The sequence below is a fragment of the Nannobrachium achirus genome (genome assembly GCF_963921795.1).
Source record: "Nannobrachium achirus genome assembly, chromosome: 11".
Lineage (NCBI taxonomy): Eukaryota > Metazoa > Chordata > Actinopteri > Myctophiformes > Myctophidae > Nannobrachium > Nannobrachium achirus.
The window spans coordinates 47,441,211-47,460,973 of NC_137820.1; the positions used below are offsets into that span (position 1 = coordinate 47,441,211).

The 19,763-nt window shown below is 42.7% G+C and overlaps 1 protein-coding gene across 1 annotated transcript in view; it reads right to left on the minus strand.

Moving 5' to 3' along the window:
• LOC308294396 (NT-3 growth factor receptor-like) overlaps positions 1–18,075 on the minus strand; it is a gene marked incomplete at its 5' end in the record, with an annotated part of 181,311 nt that extends 163,236 nt beyond the window's left edge. Inside the window, one exon of the mRNA XM_080737129.1 lies at positions 17,981–18,075. Within this exon, the coding sequence (XP_080593255.1) occupies positions 17,981–18,075 (95 nt within the window). The remainder of the gene's footprint in view (positions 1–17,980) is intronic.
• Positions 18,076–19,763: the final 1,688 nt, after the last annotated feature.

Here is a 19,763-nt window from a genome sequence, read left to right on the forward strand (position 1 = left end):
TACACACTGTGCGCGCGTGCGCACACACACACACACACACACACACACACACACACACACACACACACACACACACACACACACACACACACACACACACACACACACACACACACACACACACACACACACACTGGGGAATAGAGACAGAACCTTACAGTATTACAGTACATGCTTGGGTGGCCTCCATTTACTGTACTTGCAAGTAGACTACTACTGCAAGAAAGTGGGTGTGGGCTGGGGTAGGACATGTTAACGTAACATACAGTATGACAGTACAATATTCTAAGTTTCTGGTCTGAGAGGCTAAATCTTATCAAATGGTGGTCCGTGGCTCAAATGCTGAATAAATAATGGACCTTGATATCGTCGTTGTCGGGTGGAAACCTTGTATGTCCAAAACCGTTCATTTTGCATTTATCATTTTAAAAATGATTTAAACTAGTGAAAACAGCCGATCTACAAGCACACAACGCCTCGCACCGTGAGGCGTTGTGTGCTTCTAGATCTGCTGTTTTCACTACTTTTGTGCGACGGCCTTGTATGACGAAGCAGGGCTTTACTAAGAACTTACACATTTGAAACTCTGAGATACGAGGTTTCCACCCGACAACAATGATATGAAAAGGGTTTAAAACTACTGCTCTAAGACTAGGGGGATTAAGTGGTTTTACATCAATCCAGTAAATTTGCACACAATTTTAAGGCACGGCTGAAGTCCCCTATAGGGTTGGCTTTAACACAAGTGTTAAAGTTCTCTCACACCCAGACCCCATTTAAAGATCCTTGAGCAATTCTAGCGCGACCCCACCCACCCACCCTCATGTTTAGAAGTGTGAGTTTATCCGACTGTATGCGGCAAATGTATTCTCAGGTTCCCCTGATACCTACTTAATTAAGTCCCTCATCTAGCACCTGGCCAGGAAAGCAAGGATGTAAATGAGTAGCAAAGATAACCCTTCTGTCTCATTAATGCAACGCTGATAGCCTTGCTCTTTCATCAAGCGCACTGGGGCAGATAGACGGATACAAAACACCAGGTATACCTGTGTGTGTGTGTGTGTGTGTGTGTGTGTGTGTGTGTGTGTGTGTGTGTGTGTGTGTGTGTGTGTGTGTGTGTGTGTGTGTGTGTGTGTGTGTGTGTGTGTGTGTGTGTGTGTGTGTGTGTGTGTGTGTGTGTGTGTGCGTGCGCGCGCGCGCGTGCGTGTGCGCGCGCGTGTGTGTGTGAGAGAGAGAGAGAGAGAGAGAAAACAGAACCACTAGACCTCTCTAGAGTAAACTATATAGCTGCAACTAATTATTATTATTATTATTTACATAATGGTGTTTTCTATCGAGTATTTCCAATGAACAGAAAAACACATAAAAGACATAGTGAGAACGGATCTCACCTATATAACCACTAGCCATCTCTTATAGAGCAGTGATTCTCAACCTTTTCAGGCCGCAACCCCCCCCCCCCCCCCCCGTGCTCACAACGCCTCGCCTTGCGAGGCATTGTGAGCATGTAGATCGGCTATTTTCACATATGAACAATATGGCCTATGTTTTAATTTGCCATTTTAGAAGTATTAAAAAGTCCTTAAATTGTCACTTTAGAAATGTGCATATACCCTCTATACACTTTAACTTTATGTTGGTTTGTTTACTGTTGAGTGAGAAAACAATGTTGCACATTAAGCTAATCATCTGGGGAACCCCCAAAATTATTTGGGCCCCCCGCCCCCGGGGGGTCCCAACCCACAGGTTGAGAAACACTGTTATAGAGTAGCGCGGCTGCAACCCTGCTCTTGGTGTTGGAGTCAGCCATTGTACTGCTGCCGGATCCCTACCACTTTAGCAAACTGCACTGGCTTTGTGTCCTTGTCATTGTGGCTGTGGAGCCAGGGCCTCATTACACCGTCAGACTCCAAGTGAGTACAGTTAGCAGTAGTAGCAGAGAGAGACAGAAACACCAGGCATCCTGCCGGGGATTTCATTATACAGTATACAGCAGACCAGTGTTTCCCAAAATTTTAAGTTTCAAGGTCTCCCCTTAACTCTGAGGGGCCTTTTCCACTGGCAAAGAACCGGTTCGGGTTCTTTCTCCTGCCTATGGGATGGCAACTTTCTTGGAACTGTGGTTTGTTCTTGCAAACTGGCCGCAAAGCAACTTTTACGGTTCGGACCAACTCGGTTCTCGGGTGGAAAAAGCTCACCTCTGGTTCATCCCATAGGCGGGAGAAAGAACCTGGTTCTTTGCCGGTGGAAAAGGTCCCTGAGAGTGTGTAAATGGAACCAAATGGTTGCATTTGTACACTGTCAGAGTTACAGACGGGGTCAATTTGGAGCCCTCTAAAAGGAACCCACAGAGTCCCTGGAATCCACTTTTAGAAACACTGCAGTAAACAGACATGAGGCTATACCAGGGGTAGGCAACCTTAGGCACGGGGTGCCAACATTGGCACAGGGGGAGGGTAATCACTGGCACACTGGCATACGTGTTTTAGATCATAAACAATGGGAACATCTGTATGCAAATTGGATCCTGCACATAATTCTATACATGAATTCAAACTCTGATCTCTGGTTAGGGAGCCTGGGAGATAGATGAGGTTATTGTTCTGAGTCTAATGATCGTTACGTCCTGATGTGAATATTTCAAAAGAAGTGGAAAAAAAGTGTATTTATTTATGGACAGATGGTCAGAATCTGTTTTATTTTTTATTTTATTTTATGTGGATGTGAATTTTAAAAGGCACACTGACTATCAAGAAAATAACAAACATGGCACTAAATGTCAAAAAGGTTGCCAACCCCTGGGCTGTACTATACTCTGACCCAAAATAAATACACGTAATCAGAATGAACAACTGGCATTCTTAGTTTGGCATGTCATAATGGGTGAATATATATATATATATATATATATATATATATATATATATATATATATATATATATATATATAAAAACTTGTACATGTACATCGCTATTTTCTGCATCAGCTTGAGTCGTTAATACTAACCTTAACTTACAAAATCAACAGCAAGCAGGCACAGCTTTTGTGTCTGATTACATAAGCTAGCACACATATAGTAAAAAACTATGGTATCCTTAATCGGTCATTTCAGAATAATAACAATCATAAAAGAATACTGCTACAATAATGATAATTAATCTACAACTTGAAAACATATGGCTTTTGTCAGGCTGAGGTCACAGTTACCTAAACTTGTCAAGAAAACGGATGCATTTGACATTTTCACAAAGCATTACCAATGGCTCGTCTCTGCCTCAATGTCACAGAAGACATTTCTACACATGGGAGGAAATGTCAATTAAATAAAAGTCCTGAAATTGGAGATACAAGGCTTCCGTGGGACAGCAACTATATTGGAGCATATTGAGATCTAATAACCACTTCCCAACACACCCATAACGTAACCAAGACTGTCTCATAAAAGTGAGATGGGTAATAATTTGAGCAGGCTCGCCGGGGCTAACTCCATCAGCCGAGTAAATGAAAGGAAATTGAACTTAGGTTGGAGGCCATAATGTAGTGGAGGATATATGATGGGGTTGGAGGTGTGTGTGTGTGTGGGGGGGGGGGGGGGGGGGGGGGGAATATGGAGTAAGAAGGGGGGAAAAGAAAGGTGAGGGAACAAAAAAAAGAGAAGAAGATGAAGCAAGTCCATGAAATAACCTGAGAGGAGAGGAGAGAGGAGAGGAGAGGAGAGGAGAGGAGAGGATATGCATAAGATATGAAGAGGGAGGGTGATGGATTGAGTGGGGGTGTAGTAAGAGGGTAATATAATGCAAAGAAGACAGAAACACTGAGAAGTGCAGAAAATGAGAAGGGAGAGAAGAGAAGCATGGTGGAGATGAAGCTTTATAGTAGGTGACACATACAAATGATGAGGTGGCAATCAAACAAGTGCCCAACCAATCACTCATCCTATCACCACACAACACGTACCTTTCAGATCAGTGAGACACAATCTCGCGGAATCAGAGAGATACAATTTACAGTCTAACAACAGCTAACAGATCTATAAGATAACGTATTGTGATACATGTCTTATGTTTAATTAATTTCTCTGTCATATGACGTAAAAAAATAGCAGAAGTACAAGGTACAAAATGTGCAGATCATGACATGACGTTGACGCGTTGTGAGCTTGTAGATTTGTGAAAAAGTATGAGTATATCAGGCTTTATCTTACTGTAGATCTTGGCAAGCAAAACGATTTCCAAGAAGATCCAAGAACACTCTAATTTGGATTCAGTCAATACTTTGTATTGACAATTTCATTTGCAAAGGTATTGTCCCTGTCAATGCAACAGAGAATGAAGGCTTCTGTGAAAAGCCTATAGTGGAACAGATTATACTGTATGCATACGGCTATGACAGTTTTCCTCAAATTACATGTAATCGAAATTGCCTTTCTTACAATATTGCAATATATGGCTAAATGAATTATATAGCCAGATTTCTGCCAATACACAGGCCTATTTCATACACATGTAGCCATCCTAGACAAAGTGCATCTCGTCGTTTGCATCAAACAGCAGCTTCGTGTTTAAGCTGACAACAAGTGTGGCCGTGTCGACAGAGTGTCTGCTCCGATCCAATCTCAATCTCCCAGCATGCAAGTATGTCCTTTTTGATCTCGTGTGGCAAGGCTGTCATGACTCATATCCTTGTCACATTCATGGCACCGTCATCACACCAGAGCCATTCACCTGGGTCTTTTCACAGTGGCAGTTCTTAGGACGTCTATACACTACTTGAATTGTATGATCCGCTAATGGCACTCTAAGGCACATAACATAGATAACAGCTTCCATGATACTGTGATGTGTGTGTGTGCGTGCGTGCGTGCGTGCGTGCGTGCGTGCGTGCGTGCGTGCGTGCGTGCGTGCGCATGCGTGCATTACTGTATGCTATCGTATGTTTTGCTCTTGGGTGGAAAGAGAGTGACATTTTGCGTCCAACAGAGACAACACTGTCACTCCCAAAGATGGGGGGCACAGGCTGACCTCCTCCAAGAAGACTCCACGCACCCCATATGCCATGTCTCCTCACACCTATTGAGCAGCTTCCATGGCATGATTATTCACTCACAATAGAGATCCTGTAAGCCCCATAACACGCACGCACGCACGCACGCACGCATCGTCATTGTTGGGTGAAAACCTTTCATGTCCAAAACTGTTGGTTTTGCATTTATCATTTTAAAATGATTTAAACTAGTGAAAACAGCCGATCTAAAAGGCGTTGTAGATCTGCGGTTATCACAACTTTTGTGCGATGGCCTTGTATGATGAAGCAGGGCTTTACTTCGCGAAAGAACGTACACATTTGAAACTTGGAGATACAAGGTTTCCGCCCGACAGTGACGATATATATGATGGCACCTTATCAGGAAAGCGGTTTAGCGCTTGCCTGATTGTCCCTACGGTGCAAAATTAGCCACTCAGAGGTTCTTGGGTTTCATTACTACAATACAGTATAAGTATTGATTATGTGAATGGGATTGTGCTAGGAATATAGCAATGTGGCCATGCATGCCCCATGCATGGCCATATTGCTATATTCCTAGCTCATGGCATACTAAATGAAGGCAAAGACTTGCCACATGCACTTATACTGAACAGAGATTAATGCAGCTGTGTTCAACGCATGTTCAGGAGTAGAGACCACCCTTTGCTTATCACAGCCTCTATCAATCACTCACTTACCTATCTATCTACGACACCTTAGCTACTCCCTTTTCATCCACATCCACTACACCTGCCTCCACTCACCACAGCCAATCCTTGTTGCAATCACCTCAGTATAAACCTCAGTATAAATACACCTGCGTTCTCTCAACAGGTTTGCTTCACTACGGTTTGCTTCACTACCCACAAACATGGGTTGGGAGTAGGCCTACTGCGCTTGTAGATCGGTTATTTCTGCTATTCATTGCCTGGAGGTTTTTCGTCCTCCTCCACCCCAATCTCCTCCTTCCATTGGACGCATTAGCACTGTTTCCTGGTCAATGAATGAGCTCGCACGGATGTTACACAGAAATCGGTGACCGATGCCTTGGTGTATTGCATAATCATTCTATTCAATGGGTCACACTTTTGGTGTGACACTCGGCTGACAATATTACGGTCTTTGACGCAGCTGTGCGACATGGCAGATATAGAGAGAAGACGGAGAGGTTGACCTTTTGTACAGTCGTGGAAGTCCTCACATTATTTTTCGATGCATTGGTTAAAAAGGAGGAGAACGTCAATGTAAATTAGTCTTGTGGAACCCAGCACAGCTCCACAACCCCGCTCACTCCAGTAGGCTGATTTAGGTTTATACCAATCTTCTTTACAGAGGGATATTAATTGAACAGGTAACTTTTTTCAGAAGGGAATCCTGTAACATAGTGGAATACTTTTTAATCTCAGTAATCCTGTAAGGTAACAAGTTACTTAAAAGTAACATTACCCAACACTGACATTGACATTCACAAAGGCCCTTTGAGCTTTCTTATCAATAATTGTATTTAGGAAAGAAGGGGGGATGCCCACGGTTCTTGTCTCTTGCTTAAACCTGTTCTCTTCATAGATTATACTGTAGTGGCTTATTTAATCTTTCGACAGTTTCTACGGACTGTATCCTAACATCAGGATGATGTGTGTCAGCTTGTGGGCTTATTGCTTATGCTCACTGTAAGATCTGCAGAATGGTCCCTTTGATTTGTGTATAGGTAAGACACCCGGTATTACTTTTTGTTGTTAAGCCTCCAGGCTGAATTTCTGCAAGGCTGCGGCCTAGAAAAGAAACCATTATCTCACCTCATGCCTGTCTGATTTAATGACTGATGCCATCTAGCCAAGACAACTAGACAAGTGTCATTTTATCGACCCGAATGCCAATACTAGCTGCTCTCTCCGTATCTCCTGTCCAGCTGGGAGGTTGACTGCGTCTTAATGTGATGAGTGAAGCCCCCTCACAACACAACACAACTAAAACAACAAATAATACCTCAATGCACTGTTGATTTTGACAATAACCCTTTTTGAATATAATTCAATTCAGTTTTAGTCACATTTTTGTCATCTGAAATATGACAAAGTTTTAGTTTTAGTCGACTAAATATGATACAATTTTAGTCTAAAAAATGAACAGTTGATTTTGCCAACAAAACATATATATTTATAGCGGACATATATATATCCGCTATAAGGCTCAAATCTGCCCCCATTCAAATTCCTGGCCATGAGGCTGATGTGGTGTTACCTACGGTACCATCATCTCAACACAAACCCTCTGGGTGGTCTGCAAAGATGAAAACAGTCCCATCAGTAGCCCCCATCATCCCATCATGCTCCATCCATCTCTCTCTCTCTCTCTCTCTCTCTCTCTCTCTCTCTCTCTCTCTCTCTCTCTCTCTCTCTCTCTCTCTCTCTCTCTCTCTCTCTCTCTCTCTCTCTCTCTCTCTCTCTCTCTCTCTCTCTCTCTCTCTCTCTCTTTCTCTCTCTCTCTCTCTCTCTCTCTCTCTCTCTCTCTCTCACACAGATAGCCCTCGCTATAGTGAGACTATTGGTCCTGCTGCGACCCTCTATAATAAAAACCCATTCAATCGCCTCTGCACTGAAAGCATGCAGAGATGTTTTGAATGGCTAACCACACAGCACGCTGGGATCCTTGGGGAATAAACCACACACGCACGCACACACACCCGCACACACACACACACGCACTAACGCACGCACGGGCAAAATAAGAAGCCCAATATCCCCTACAGATATTGTATTGTGTTGCACCGTGAGGCATGGCTTCATTTAAATAGGAAATCTCTCCATTGTCAAGAATGATATTACCCTGAGGGACTCTGAATGGCCGGCTTCACACTATATACAGCCATACATTCAACACCACACGCACGCACGCACGCACGCACGCACGCATGCACGCACACACGCATACACAATACAGCGGCTCTCTCTGAGTAGCTAATTTAGCTAGAACTGGCACATTCCAGCAGGTGGGGCATGGTCTGCACGAATCCACATCTGCATGTGTGTCCTGTTGTGTTGTTCAACGCTTTCATCAATGCTTTGCACCTCCCCTGCCACACATACGCGCACACACGCACGTACACACGCACACACACACACACACACACACACACACACACACACACACACACACACACACACACACACACACACACACACACACACACACACACACACACACACACACGCACACGTGTCTATTTACAGACTGCCAGGTTGCCCATTCCAAGGTCATGACAACGAGCGAGGCATTCAGTGGTGGTGTAATTCCTCTGTCCATAATCAATCATACTGTATGTATACTGTAAAGATGGTCTGTGCAGTTTTCACCCAGGACAAGTTCTCAACACATCACATGAAAATGTGGGAGCCTGTAGATCGTCTAATGTTGTTATTTGTCATACAACAAATGTCTAAAGGCCTTAAGTTAATGGATTAAAACTAATTAGCGCAACGTTGCTATAAACAACAACAAAGAAGTGTATATAATGTATATTTGTATTCATTGTGAAAAAGAACAATCTATGTTGCGTCAAAATAGTTTTTTATGTCACCTTCTGCAATGCTGGGATTTTCATGTCGTCGCTATGGATGATATTGATACTATGCATATGGATGATATTGATACTATGCATAGACATAGAGGTGTCGAAACAACACTTCTTTGCACAACTTTGACAAGCGTCAAAATGACAAATAAAAAGTAGCATTTCGGAGATGGAAAGATTTTAGCCACGTATAAATTAGCCTTTAGTCCAAACTGACAGTGTTTAAGGATAACAAGTTAACTAGATCCAAAAAGATGGCCGATCCGTGGGCCCAGTAGTGCCCAGTTTGTTGTACTTCCGGTTTAGGCCAGAAGCAGGAAACCCATTCTCCATTCACTCCAATGTTAAGCCATGGAAGAAACAGCCCTTTTCTCTAATTAATTTCCCTGTCAGTCCGCACCCTATCACGTTGTGCTAATTCGCTAGCTTGTAGCTCCGGCATGTAATTCCAGACTTTTACTTGTAACAGAGTATTTATATATTGCAGTATTGATACTTTTGGTACTTTTTCCACCACTGCTGAAAAGTCAAGTCAATGTCACTCTAAACTGGACCAAAACCCTATTTTCTCTCTATTCTTTCTCTCTCCCATTCTTCCTGCAGTAATCCATTCCTTCTCATTACAACTCTATTTCCTCTTCTCTATGCATTCTTGGCTCCAGATCAAACACTCGCTGCCTCCCCTGAAAGATGGTCCTTTTAAAACGTTCAAGACATCACGTCTTAACCTTTTGATGTAGACATTTTGAATGCAGAAATGCCACAATGCTACAATGTTACCACACTTGTAGTGGCACTGGCATTAACTTATGAAAGAATGTGTCAAATGTTTGAGGGATTTTGCGAGCTGTGGCATTTTGCATCACTGTGCCTCAAAACTGCATTAACCTGCCTCAAAATAGGTGAAGGAGCTTAAAGGAAAGCTCCTCCCCAAAACACTTCTAGGCTCATTTTCCTACTTATATTGACCCAAAAAGACTGTCCATGGGGTCTCTTAGGCAGAAATGCCCCTGTTGTCCAGTTTCCCCAGCAGAACCCAGCAGCTCTCATAGCATAGAGTGGAGCTTATAAGCCTATCACTTTTACACTAGTTGTTGTGGTCAAAAGTGTTTTTATTTTTCATGAATGTGGTACTAGATGTCATTACAAACACATCCATGTCATCGTTGTCCCACACAAGCCCTCACACTCTGCTAAACAGATGTTATTCTCTTATGTGTTTTGCTAAGTCCCGGAAAAGATGCCCTGTGATTGGCCAGTACAGTCACTTTGATTGGCACCTGTGCCGAATGCTCATCCCAAAACATTATTTATCAGATTGTGGTGGCTTGTGTTGGACAACCAAGGCATGGATATGTTTGTAATGACAACTAATAACACATTCATGAAAAAGAAAATCACTTTGGAACCCAACAAATAGTGTAAAAGCGATAGGCTTATAGGCACCACTCAGCTGTGACAGCTGCTGGGTTCTGCTGGGGAAACTGGACAACAGGGGCATTTGTGCCTAATAGACCCCATGGACAGTCTTTTGGGATCAATATAAGTAGAGGAATGAGCCAAGATGTGTTTTAGGGAGGAGTTTTCCTTTAAATAGAGGCCAGGCTAACTAGTTCTGTGGCACATAAGCTGCTCTGCTCTGTGACATGGCACAGGCATGTCTCAGTGCTCATTTAACTGGAAGAAGGTGGGGGGAGGGGGGGGGGGGGGACTGTACAGATAGACATACTCTCTGGGTGCAATTTCTTTTGGGAAACCGGCATGTACAGTATCACAGTCAATGCCATGGCAAGTGGGGTGTGGCAACAGACTTTGGTATTTTCCATACTGTTTTCACTAGTTTAGTAAATTTTTTTAGATGATAAATACAAAACGAACAGTTTTGGACATACAAGGTTTCCACCCGACAACGACGATATACTGTATATTTGTAATCATTGTGAAAAAGAACAATCTATGTTGCGTCAAAATAGTTTTTTATGTCACAATAAGGCCATCACACGCTTAGCACTTGCAATAACAAATGACAGTGTTCATCCCCTGTGTCGCTACTTCGATGCCATCTGGGTGAAGATACAGAACCCTGAAGTGTGAAAAGGTTAGTTTTAGCAGTTTGTTTAGTGCCATCACGGCACTAAACAAACTGCCTTGTCGATAGGATGGTTTTCTGTGCCCAGTGGGGACCTCATTACAGTATATAGTTATGTGTTGTTTTTTGCTGTTTTGTGAAGACAAATATCACGTCGGGAACAATAAAGATTATTATTATTATCATTATTAACCATTTATAAACCTATCAAAGCCTACGTGTTGCCCACTAGACCAAATATGTTCAGCTAAAGTAGCTGATCAACAAGCTCACAACACATTACAGTGCAATAGTGTTCTGGTCATTTCCACAGTGTCACCGAAGAAACACATTAAAAAGTGATGAAAATAGCAATGGACGAGCAAACGCCTCGCTATTTGATGCACCTGGACGAAACAGGCGGGCAATGGACCATCAAATCCTGGTCAGCATTGATCCCAAAATGTCAGCGTGCTATTGATTTGCATGTGATACAACCCCTCTCCTCCCACACCTACATAGTGTCACAAAGTCCTACTATAATGACAAGATGGGGCAACATGTGACCATGTATGCTTGTTTGTCGATAGGATCTCCTGTGGTGTTATTTCTCAACGCTCTCTGCGGTCTCGCCCACACTGGAATGTGGAAGAGCCATTCTCACTCCCACCTTGTTATAGGTTGATGTGTCTGCTAAAAACCTTGCTAAAACAGGCGCGAGGTCAGAAGCAGACTAGAGCCTTGCGTGACACCCGAGAGCGAGCCACTAGGTGGGCGAGTGGCCAAGCGGTACAAAGTCCACTATAAGCAGAGAATAAGCAGAGAATCGTAAATCGCTCAAAAGTGAAAACGGTTAAAGTGTAGTAATGTACCGACACTTTGGTGTTTTGTAACATATTTCAGAGTAAAGCAGTTGTGCGAATTCTTTTCATTGTTATTAAAACCCTTTCAGTGCCACCTTTTCACCACTAGAGGGCGCCCAATGGCCATAGAATCCACCATAGACAAGCGCTGTATATGCACAAGCCATGCGCAGCCATGACGCGCCTGAACACTTTCCTTTGTGCATGAACAGGGACAGGATGAAGTTAGCTTGAAGTTATTGGTTACCAAGCATTTTAGAAGCCCTATTTTCGGCGATTTAGCCATGATTAAACCTTGCACACCTCATGGATATGCATGGAACAGAGAAAATGAGCTCTAAAGATCCTGGATTGCATTGGAGTGGATGGTAAATATCGGCGGTGCGACGCTCTCGCGGGCCGTGTAAACAGATGACGGCCGGTGGCCCGGCAAAAAAAAAACAAAAAAAAAAAAAAAACATTTTTTACAAAAAGTTTTTTTTTTTTTTAAGCCGAACTAGTTCGGGATAGGCACCCAGGACATTAATAATTATCCCGAACTAGTTATATCTGTCCTGAATTGTTACCCGGCCACGTGTGAGAATGCGTTCCCAAAATACCCAAAAGTGTTACATAGCCTTCATTGTTCTCTGCACAGCTCAAGCCAGTCTCCTTTCCTGCCACTGTCACCATCCCCTTCTCCTCTCCTGAGTCCTTCTCCTCTCCACTACTGCTTCTCTCCTTTAGTAGGAGGTCCACTCCACCCATTCCTCTCATCATCCTCCACTCACCTGCGTCTATCCCCTCTTTACTCTTTGCTTTACCCTTCTCCCTCCCTCGTTCCTCACCTCCATTCTCCTCCTGTTGTTCACTACTGACGAGAGAGAGGTTCTACCCTTTGAGGAAAGCGCACGCACGCACGCACGCGCGCGTGCGTGCGTGCGTGCGTGCGTGTGTGTGTGTGTGTGTGTTCCCGCCTAAATATGCATACATATATTAATGACCGGTGAGAATATGTGTGGTGTAAGGAGCTTGTGCGTGTATAAATGTCCATCTCTGACCCATAGAGAATAGTACACATTCTTCTTCTCTGAGGAGCTGTCCTGTTTCCAAAAGATTAAAAATACACCCTCTGGTATTATTCTCTCTCTCTCTCTCTCTCTCTCTCTCTCTCTCTCTCTCTCTCTCTCTCTGCTAAAAGTTAAATTAAGAGAGAAGGTGTGAGGGCTAAAAGAGGAGAGTGGAGGGGTTGAGGAACAGAGAAAAGGGTTTGAGCAAAAAAAAAAAAAAAGTCTCTCTCTCTCTCTCTCTCTCTCTCTCTCTCTCTCTTCTCTCTCTCTCTCTCTCTCTCTCTCTCTCTCTACCCCCCTCTCTCCTGCCCCCTCCCTCTGAATTCTCAGTGCTCTAAATAACCCCAGCACCCATGGGTTGACTGGCAGCACTGCAGTAGCACCTCACAGCCAGAAATAACACCCAGCATCCTGGCACCTTGCTTTAAATACACCGTAAGTGCTAAAGCACCCGACACATTCAAAGCCTAAAATACCGTGGTAGAACACATGCTTTTATGCATAAATGCAATACCACTAAAATAACTGGCAACTGCCTAGGAGCCTCAGATACCCAACGGGAATTTAACCCTGCAACTTAACCCGCTTATCACTATATAAGCGTGGGGTGGCTGACGGTAGCTGACAGAGAGTACAGCATCTTGCACTGGGCCTGGTGTACAAGATACACTGCACTACCAAGATACCCATGTACCTGACAAAATACTTCCTAAACGTCAAGGATGCCCACAATTACAACACCAGAGGCAGCTCCACAAATCACGTTCAACCCAGATTATACTCTAAAAAAGGTTCAAATTTGTTCTCCTGCTATGCCACTAACATGTGGAACGCCCTACCGCAGGCCTTAAAGGAGTGTAAATCCCTAACTTCCTTCAAAATCGGTCTGAAAAGTCGCCTTCCACTGTAAATATATTTTATTTTGTCTTTTCTTTTTCTCTTATTTCATTTCTTCTTTATAACTGCTTCTTTTTGTTATTGATAATATCCTATGCTGTACTGTCATGAAACTGTACCTTTCCCTGGGCAACCTTCTAATAAAGTTTTCAATCAATCAATCAATCAATCAATCAATCAATCAATCAATCAAAACCTTTAGACTTGGAATTATAAAGACCATTATTTTATATTTTAGCTATTCAAAAATAGCACATAAGCTTGTAGATCTGCTATTTTTTTTAATCATGAACATTTGTGCAAATCTTTGAATATATATTTTTTCAAAGCGAACATTTTTAACTCAAATCTTTGCATCTATGGTATATATATCAAAGAAACATGTGTTTTTTCAGAAAACCGATTTAGAAGACATTTCTAGAATCAGGTGACCTCCGTGATGAATTCATAAGAACAACGGTAGCTGACTGAAGAGTGTGTCAACCAAGGGCGCCCGCCCGCTAGCCTACCGATCCAGGCGCATACCACATAGGCTCAGTGTAGCCTGAAAGCGTGTCGCTCGCTGGTTCGATTCCTGATCCCGAGTGCCTTTGCTGCATGTCGCTCACTGTCTCTCTCCCTATTTCCTGTCGGTCTACTGTCCTATCAATAAAGGCATAAAAGCCCCAAAACAAATCTTTAAAAAAAAAAAGAGTGTGTCAACCACTATACTAAATCCCCAGTATGATTCCAGCCAGAGACTTCCTGTGGATATTTTACATAACATGTATGCAAGTCATTGTTTATTGTATGGCCTGAATCTTGAATAAACAAAACTGTAAAAAAAGAAAAGAAGTAAAAAAAGAAAACTACACTACAGCAAATATGTTAAATCAAAAATATTCTTCACCAACTATGTAGGAAACTCATTTTAAGTTTCTCTCTGTAGAGAACACGTAGAGTCCAAGGTAAACTGTTTAGTTGATTTATTTTTTAAACCTTTATTAAAGCTGTAGCATGTTAAACCTTTTTTGGTCATGTTATAATAAAGGCTTTTAAAAAAAGATTTAGTTCGCCAACTCGGGAAGTGGCCAAGTGGTTAGTCTCTGTTTGCTATGTGGTATCTCTCTCCCAACAGCACCTGTTTCCAGTTGGCTGTGATTAAGAAAGAACCCACACAGCGCACAGATTATGTGTAGCACATATAGGATTCAGGACCATGGAGAGCACCCGAGTTTCAAGAGTGGGAACTTATAATAATACAGGCCCCACATCTTGGGAGTGTTTGTCACAGTGCATTTACACATACAGTACATGAAATGTATTCTCTGCATTTTACCCATCCTATAACGACTAGGAGCAGTGAGCAGCCATATGTGGCGCTCGGGGAGCATTTAGGTTAAAGGATTAGTTCACCCAAGAAATTACCTTTATTCTATGGTTTACTTACCCTGTGATGTTTATGACCCATGGAGAATTTTTGTTTGCAAAGCTTTTCTTTACAAACAAAGGAGAACACACACGCCTGGCCAAGCGTGCTCCCTTTTCGTGCATGAGTTTGTTTACACCGAAAGCATTTTAAAGTTAATTTTCTCACTCTACAGGGAACTTTTTGAACCGGTCTCAACGGACAATGGAACTACAGGCTTTGAGAAACAACTGGATCATTGTTTGTTTTTTTAATGGAAGGATTTTTTTATATTGTTTTTCTGCTGCAGATTCGGGTCCCTGATTGATTCCATTAATGTTTTTTTCCCGGATTCTGGATTTACCATTAAGGAAGGCTTTACAAACAAAAAATCTCCATGGGTCATAAACATCACAGGGTAAATAAACCATAGAATAAAGGTCATTTCAGTAGCTGCCTGACCAGGAATCGTACCTGCGACAACCAAGAGCTCTGGCTCCCCAGCCAGGCTCCCTAACCACTCAGCTACGGCCACCCATATATAATGTTGAATTAGTGGCGGCAATGAGGCCAGCGACATTCACATTAAGCAACAAAGTGATGCCAGAAACATGTCACAACAAATCAAAGTTGAGCTGGCCTCAACTTTATTCTGTGCTAAAAGATTCTGAAGCATGAAAGAATCATTTGTTCCTCCATTTCCACGACCCTTTTCTCTCCACACAATTCCTGCTCTGTCACTTATATGGAAAAAAAATAAAAACACAAATTCTTGGCGCGTACTGTTGTTTCCAGTGCTAATTAAACCGCTTTTCATTCATGCAGTGTGGCTTTATCAACACTTCAACTGCAACTCGACAGTAGGGATGCACCAATACAGCTTTTTTCAATTTCAATATTCAATATATACATTGTGATATTTCCTGATACCGATACCCGATACAGTATAGGCTACATAGCAAATATAAAAAAATGCATCACCTTTCAATTAAAGCCATTTATTAATTGTAGGCTTCAGTTCAAATAACAGAGTGCAGTCAGTGCAACTGAGTGCAAAATGCAATGGAAACATGTGTCTCGCCTCAAGAGTGGAGGAGTGACAAAAAAGGTTTGCTGGATAAGATTGTGGGATATCGTTTATTTAATAAGTATATGCTAAAACATTTGGTTGTGGGCTTACAATTGCATGATTATATTGCATATTTTTAAGTCAGAGACTCTTTTATTATAATTTTTTATCTGTGACTTGGATCGGTGACAATGTGTCCGATATCCGATATCCCAATATGACTTAATTACAGATAAGATATCGGTGCATCCCTACTCGACAGCAATGTTGCTGGCCATGACTGATCGCATAACGGCAAGGCTACACCAGAAAACGTGTGCGTATGCGTGCGCTGTCTGTGCGAAAAGCCCCTGGCTACACCAAGGAGGGAGTATATGTGTGGGAGACCATGGGAGTTTGTGTACAAAGCACATACGCGCACCCGCACGCACAAAATAGAACCGGTCCTAATTTTCGCACTATCCATGTGCCTGGTGTAGCCGGCTGAATTGATATATACTGTATTGGATCTTTCCAAAACGCGCATACGCGCCCCGGCTTAGTGTATCCCGGCCGAAACAGATGAAAACAGCAACCAGGGAGGGAAACACAAGATAGATGGGGAAATTACTCATGCATCCATACTGTATATCATAGACACAGTTTTAACACATTTTCATTGACTTTTGTGTTTCAGACAATACATTTGCAGAAAGCTAAATCTACAGACATATTAAGCACTTAAACCCTAAACTCAGTTGACAGGACTACCCCTCCGGGGTTGGCTCTACATTAATATCTTTGCAAAAAGCCGATCCACAAGCTTTCAGTGGAAGTTCACCCAAGATTATGGGATCCCATGGGTTTGGATGGTGAAACCAAATCGAATAATGATGGATAAAGGTTTGAAAGACTGATGTTATTTCGCAAACTTTTTCATCACACGAGCCACAACTTACAAGACTTTGGAGAACAAAAGGCAACTACTGTATCTACTTGTATTTAGTTGTGTGATAGAGAAACTCATTTGATATCAAAGCACATCCTTGGAATCATTTTTGTGTTAATTGGATTTCATCTGAAATCGGTAAATGTTAGTTATTAAACCAATTCATTTCATGCTTTATTGCAGTGGTTCTCAAAGTGGATTTCAGGGACTCTCTAGGTTCCTTTATGGGGGTCCTGATCAACCCTTGCAAGTCTGATTGTTGTGCTGACCAGAATAAAAAAATGCATGATAAATGCGATTTGTGCCTTTTTTGTCTTTAGAGAGAACTAAATGGATAAATCAACCTTCTACAAGCGACCAAGACCTGTTCAGAACACTTCAGAATCCAATTCAAAGGCTTCCACCAGTGCTTTTGTCCAGAAAAGAATGTCCAGAAATGTTTTTTACAGTATTTCCGTGTGGAAAAAAAAACATGTCTGTATGCAAAGCCCTTAAGAGTTACATTTTGTATAACACGGTTCTATTGTGAAAATAGCAGATCTATATGCTCTGTAGATCTGCTATTTTCACAATCTCTGCCTCTAATATTTGACAATTTAGCCAATGTCTAATTTGTCATTTTAGAGGTATTAAAAAGTCCTTATTGTCACTTTAGAAATGTGGAGATACCCTCTATACCCCTAAACCTTATGTCGGTTTGTTTACTGTTGAGTGAGAAAACAATGTTGCACATTAAGTTAATCATCTGGGGACCCCACTGGGGGTCCTGACCCACAGGTTGAGAACCACTACGCCTATATCATCATCAGATCAGGATTAGCGTAGCACTGGTGTTGGAGAGTGTAGCCTAGCCGGTCCAACATGAACCAGCTTGTCGCAGCGGGGCATGACTCGAGATATGCCAGGGCCGCGAGTTTGATCCAAATATTTACAAAACAAGAGGCGGCAAACCAATTGTCTGTGCCGGCGGCGACGCGCCAGGGTGACCAAATAGGTTTGGTCTCTCTTTTTTTGGAAGGAACCGGCTGCCACACATAATCAATGTTAGCGTAGCTACTATTTGGCGCGGCAACAGAACAGCACAGGCTGCTGGAGCCAATTAAAAGACAGAGTTCAACTCACAGTTCAAAAAGCTGCAGGTGCTGGAAGAGCTGCCAGGACAACGTGGTCAGCAGGGGGTTCTTAGACAGGTTTCTGAAAGAGAGAGAGAGAGGAGAGAGAGATACAGAGAGAGAGAGGGGGGAGAGAGAGAGAGATACAGAGATAGACAGGGGGGAGAGAGAGAGAGAGAGAGAGAGAGAGAGAGAGAGAGAGAGAGAGAAAGGGGATTTAAAGAGGGAGAGAGAGGGGGGGGGGGTTAGTTGTGATCACAATTATGTTTTAAGATTGTTGAAAGAAAGAAAGTGATTATCCAAAGTGCTACTGAGCCTATCCAGGTGTAAACTGAAAACTAACATGTATAATAATGATAATAATAATAATAACAACAGCAATAATACTCATCATCATCATCATCATCATTCATCAACAACAACCGCAGCCCACAGCAATACACAAATAACAGCTAAGAGAGGCAGAGAGAGAGAGAGAGAGAGAGGAGCAGAGTAGGAGCAGAGTAGGAGCAGTTAACAGTTTCAGTTTCATCTGGACAATGTTCATACAGCAAGTGTCTGCCGTTAAACAAACAACAGGTAAATGAGCAGGGAAACCCACTGCCAATGCTATAAGTTACATAGCAGTGTTGACACTTTGTCAGAGGAGAGAGGAGATTAAGAGCATCAATGATAACTTACGGTACGCCAATATTTACTTGCACTCATCTATCCCCTCATTCACTTCACACTTCCACGGAGCAGTTCATAGCCGAGCCTCACGGCTTAATTCCCAGCGGAAATATATGACAGAGGAACCAGAAGTAAGGATTTCATTCACACATCCACATTTGTAACGCAAAAAAAATCAGGAGTCCTGATATTTAATGCTTTCTCCTTAGTAGCGAGTGTGCTATTCCCACCGGATCTGAGGAGAGGAGGGGGAGGAGCTTGTGCAAGGACACGCTGTGATTGGCCAGTAGCCACACACTCTCGCCAAAACATTATTTACTTCACAACTTTCGGCACGGCAACTCACTTGCTTTGGCTCGCTCGGTGGTGCCTCTCGAGGCTCAAGGTTGCTTGAGACGGCCCGCCTCCGCCGTGGTAAGTATTAATAACTATACTTTATCGGCCAAAGCGGCGAGAGAGGCATTTCAGCATTGGGTGGATCCGTAGGAAAAACCAACTCGCCGCCTTGTAACTTAAAACAACATCAGCTCTCTTACTACAAAGGCCAGGGGTCTTCAATGTTTTCAGACCAAGGACCCCTTAGCTGAGAGAGAGAAGAAGCAGGGACCCCCACAACAAATTGTATAAATGTGTGATGCAGATTTTCATCGATTCCATAGATAGACTCATAGACTTGTTTGACAGCACTTTCATTGTTGGATTAGTGTGGATTTAACCACTTCAATCGTTGATACTTAGTAAACTCAACCTTTCACTCTGTACTTGGTCTGCTCTTTTTTACCTCTACACCAAACCTATTTGCCGAAAATAGACGATCTACAAAGATCTGCTATTTTTGGCTAAAGTTCTCCTCAGAATAAGGATGCGAGAATTCAAGTTGTTAATTTAAAAACATTATCCAACTGTATCACACAAAGATTTGGCGGCCCCCCTGTAGTAACTCTGAGGACCCCCTCGCGTTGCAACGCGTCGCAATGTGTTGCAATGCGTTGCCTGCATAGACTGTAAAAAAATGTGGACGGCGTTAAGCCATTGGTTTCTATGCTGCGAAAATGCCCTTGTATGGGTGCCGCCATCATTGTAGAAATCAACGTTCATTTGTAGAAATGGTACCATCTCGA